At 40.0% G+C, this 4,959-nt stretch overlaps 1 protein-coding gene across 1 annotated transcript; it reads left to right on the top strand.

Annotated features, from left to right (window-relative positions):
* Positions 1-3,833: 3,833 nt before the first annotated feature.
* Positions 3,834-4,633, top strand: GJB7 (gap junction protein beta 7). The gene is given in 3 exon segments (XM_054492602.2): positions 3,834-3,859; positions 3,861-4,196; positions 4,198-4,633. Coding segments are annotated over 3 exon segments (798 nt in total).
* The last annotated feature ends 326 nt before the right edge of the window (positions 4,634-4,959 follow it).

Below are 4,959 nucleotides of genomic sequence, written 5' to 3'. Positions count from 1 at the left end.
AGGCAGAGAGAAGGATGAAGAATGACTTCCAAGTTTCTGGCTTCAACACTTGGGTGGATGGTGGTGCAATTTACTGAAGCAGAGAACACTGAGAAGTATCAGTGCTTTGGATGGGAGGCATAAAGTGAAGAAAGTACTGGCAAGATTTCACTTTTGGGTATTTTAAGTTTATGAGATGACATCCTATTGGAGATGACATCCTATTGGAGATGACATCCTATTGGAGATGACAAGAAGGCGGCTGAAAGTCAGAGATGAGAGGTCCGCACTGGAGATACATAATTTGGGAGTCATTGACATATATGTAGAGGCAAGAAAGATTTAAAAGGATTCACTATATGATTTTCCAACATGGTAACCTTCCAGATGTCTGTTAATTGGCTTGCTTTGTAAACATTATTCTATAAACAGCTTTCTCCAATTGTTACAAGAACCAAATATATACATATGAAAGAGTGATAGGTCTCTGATTTCATAGTGTTTATTAGGTTTTTTTTTTCAGATTTAATTTTGTACATTCTTATTGTAAAGAATAAGAATGCCATTGTCTTTCCATCAGCAAAAAATTTTAAAATAGGAGCCAGGCATGGTGGCTCATGCCTGTAATCCCAGCACTTTGGGAGGCTGAGGTGGGCGGATCGCAAGGTCAGGAGTTCAAGACCAGCCTGGCCAATATGGTGAAACTCCGTCTCTACTAGAAATACAAAAATTACCCAGCCGTGGTGGCGGGCACCTGCAATCCCAGCTACTTGGGAGGCTGAGGCAGGAGAATTGCTTGAACCCGGGAGGCGGAGGTTGTAGTGAGCTGAGATTGCACTACTGCACTCTAGCCTGGGCAACAGAGCAACACTCCATCTGAAATTTTTTTTTTTTTTTTAAATAGGATGGACATTTATAAAATAAAAGTCATAATTATGACATTTGATGCCATCATCCTCTGATTCTATTCAAAGATCACTTTTTTTTTGTTGCCTTTCTTTTAGCAACACAGTCTCTTACCTTCCTCCTACCTCTAAAATGCCCAACAAGGTACTTTCAAATGTTTAGTAAGATTACGTAAATATCTTGTTAAGTGATATGGACAAACGCCCAATGATACATGTCATAGGGAAAGATATTTTTTTCTTTTTAATCTTCAGGGCTTTGTTTTAATAATTCATAAAGACATTAACCTTTCCGGTAGGCTTAAGAATCCTTTTTATTTAATACAATTTTGTTTGTGTTCTGAAAACCAAGGACATTGAAGTATTTATTCCCTGCTGAATAGGGCATTGTATACACGTAGCTTTGGGTTTTCCCTGAAAATACCTCTTAGCCTTCATTTGCCTTCTCAGGGCTCTGGAATGTGGGCTTGCCCTATATTGCTTCCTCTGTAAGAGAACATGTATTATGCTCCCAACATGTGTGCTGTTGGAACATCTCAGTTTTCTTAACTCCCCATTTCCACTCACACCACCATTTCCATGATTCTCTTTTGGCTGAGTCTATGCAGAAAACAAGAAGTATTAATTATTGTAATAGGAAACAGGACCTGAAAAGGCAAAGTTTTCACCTGAGAAATTATAAAGTAAATTCGTGGCAGGCCTAGAGCTCTAGCCCATATCTACTGGTTATGGTAGAAAGTTAAAGCAGTAAGATTTTGTCTCCTCTCTCCAGGGGACATTTGAAAATATATGGAGACATTTTTTGTTGTCACAAATGGTAGGGGATGGGGTTGGCTACTGTTTCTAGCTGCTAGGGGCCAGAGATGCTACTAAACTTCCTACAGTGCACAGGACAGCTGCTGAAACAAACAATTAATCAGCCCAAAATGTGTATGGTGCAAGAGTTGAGAAACCTTGCTGTCAGTTAATGGAAATTAGACTTGAGCCCTGCTCTGCATCTTACTTTGTGACCTTGAGAAAGTGTCTTCATTTCTGAGTCTGCCTTTTCATTTGCAAGAACAAAACCACCACCATCATAAGGCAAACAAAGACAAAACAAAAACAAAAACAAAAACCACCTTTCAGAGTGGTTTTGAGAGATCAACTCAAAAGCACAGAACAGAGTTCTGATCATGGACCCAACAAACAATGAATCAGGCCCATCCCACGGAGTTCAATGATAAGATGGAAGCAGTCAGTGCCAGAAAGAAAATGTCACTGAAATGCAAAAGAAGGCTCTTCAGATTCTTATTAGCTTTTATTGAGAAAAGAGCAAGAGATGCGAAGTTTAAGAGAATTAAATAGCATCATGGATGTACTGGGGGGGGGGGGGAGATGATGAGACTGGAAATAGAACCTAGTGAGAGTTGTAGGAGTGACAGAGATTTCAGCAGTGACCTGGAGATGGATTTGAGATGCATTTAGGAGGAATCTGAAGAACTTTGTGGGCAATTAAAAAAGGGTCATGAGAGAGGAGTCTAGGATGAATATGAGATTTCTGACAGGCGCTTGGGTGTTGGTGATGCCATTCAATAAGAATGAAATCGAAGGGCAAGGAAAAGAATAAATTCAGTTGTAGATGTATCAAGTTCAGAATTCTTGTGGGACATTTAGATGATCATCATGAGGCAGAGAGCTATGTAGGTTTAGGGAGAGTCAGGAAGGTGAAAGCAGAAGTTGAATCCATGGGGATGAGTGAGATTTTCTAGGGAGAGCATAAAGAGTAAGAAAAGAGCAAAGGACAGAATTCTTAAGAGGTGGACAACAAAAACGAAGATGAAAGAATCAGGAGGAGTGAAACAAGAAGAGAGGGTAGAGTGGTATAGAACTCAAGTCTGAAGAAGTTTCAGGAATGCAAGCACAGGCAACAGTGTCAAATGTCACAGGAAAATTACATAAAATCCAAGTGTCCAGAAGATTTGGCAGTTGCATGACAGTGCTAACTTTAGCATAAACGTTAAGTACAATGATGAGCAGAAAACTAGACTCAATGAGTTGAGGAGTAAATAACATTTGAGGAAGTAGAAATGAGGAATAAAGGAAGACAGTCAACAAGATAAGCTATGAAGATTCTCCCTCTCCCCCACTAAAAATGGACAACACTTAAGCATATTTGTATACTGAGAGAAAGGAGACAGGGGAGATTGAAGACCACAGAATACAAAACACAGAAAACTGATAGATCAAGAATGGGATATAGTGTGAATGATTATTTTGGGGTAAGAAGAGGGAGACTCTCCTTCCAAACTGGGTAAAGAAGGTAAATTGGGTATGAATATGTCAGTCTGGAGGGTGAGGGAGCAGAGTTTAAGGAAGTTTGTATTGGAGAGCTTCACGTTTCATTATCAAATTAGTGGCAAGCTGAGTTGCTGATATGGGATATGGGAACCAAGAAGAAGTAGCGGCAGGTAATAAACCTTAAGGATTGGGCAGGGCATTAACGAATTAGAGAAAGTGGGTAGAGACTACAGCGTCAAGAATCTGGCATGTGAAGGACATCTCAAGATACCAGGATCACCTTGATAGTCATATCTAATTCTCTTCATATCAGTAACATGACCCATCCATCTTTAGAGGGAAGCAATAAACTAGAAAGATTTTGCCAACCACAGAACTGTTTGAAAATGGGGTAGTGGGCGGCAGGGTAGATGACCAACCAAATCTCAAATTAAAGTGGACATGGGATTAATTATGTCCATGGACCAGTTGTATCATCTTCTTATATGTAAGACAGCATATCCTTCGGGATTCTTAGAGAGCCCTAAACCACCATAGTTGTTATAATGCAGAAATTGTAATTTATCTTACATAATCCCTCAAATAGTAGAAATGATCTGTAGAATAGAAATAAATGAGTCCTGATGAAATTGTCTTATTTTGCAGAATCTTGCCTTCTTTTGAGCCTAAGTCATGAGTTGGATGTTCCTCAGAGATCTCGAGTGGAGTAAATAAATACTCCACTGGGATTGGACGGATTTGGCTGGCTGTCGTGTTTGTCTTCCGCTTGCTCGTCTACATGGTGGCAGCAGAGCACATGGGGAAAGACGAGCAGAAAGAGTTTGAGTGCAACAGTAGACAGCCCGGTTGCGAAAATGTGTGTTTTGATGACTTCTTCCCCATTTCCCAACTCAGACTTTGGGCCTTACAACTGATCATGGTCTCCACACCTTCGCTTCTGGTGGTTTTACATGTAGCCTATCATGAGGGTAGAGAGAAAAGGCACAGAAAGAAACTCTATGTCAGCCCAGGTACAACGGATGGGGGCCTATGGTACACTTATCAGCCTCATTGTTAAAACTGGTTTTGAAATTGGCTTCCTTGTTTTATTTTATAAGCTATATGATGGCTTTAGTGTTCCCTACCTTATAAAGTGTGATTTGAAGCCTTGTCCCAACACTGTGGACTGCTTCATCTCCAAACCCACTGAGAAGACGATCTTCATCTTCTTCTTGGTCATCACCTCATGCTTGTGTATTGTGTTGAATTTCGTTGAACTGAGTTTTTTGGTTCTCAAGTGCTTTATTAAGTGCTGTCTCCAAAAATATTAAAAAAAACTCAAGTACTCAGTGTGTGAGTGCCACAGCCTCAGATATGTTGAATGTGGTAGGAGAGGGACCCCTCCCCTACTCCAGAATCATCATTCACACTTGGCCATAAACACACTCCCTCTACCTGAAGCAAAGCTACTTTGTGACACACAAGAGGGTTAAACAAAGAAAACCTGCATCCCTCCTCAGCAAGGCCTAAGCTGAGTTGGAAGACAAAGCACGTCAGCCTTAGTATCATTTGGGAGGAATTTTTTTACATTGTCAATATGCTTTCAGTTATGAGCTCTAGACAGAGGTCTCATTGTTTTGTTGTAGGGTTCTCCAGTATGTGGATAACATTAGTTGTTTTAGAATAGGTAATTGCAAATTAGTCTGAAGAAATCTAACAGGATTCTTTTAAGAGCTTAGATTTTTCAGGAAAAAAAAAAAGAAACCCTGTGTCAGTTTTCTGTTTTTTCTATCTCATTACAATTGGTATACAATGAACT

Source organism: Pongo pygmaeus, chromosome 5 (genome assembly GCF_028885625.2).
Source record: "Pongo pygmaeus isolate AG05252 chromosome 5, NHGRI_mPonPyg2-v2.0_pri, whole genome shotgun sequence".
NCBI lineage: Eukaryota > Metazoa > Chordata > Mammalia > Primates > Hominidae > Pongo > Pongo pygmaeus.
Note: the sequence above shows the minus strand (reverse complement) of the source record. Positions and strands in the feature narration are given on the sequence as shown.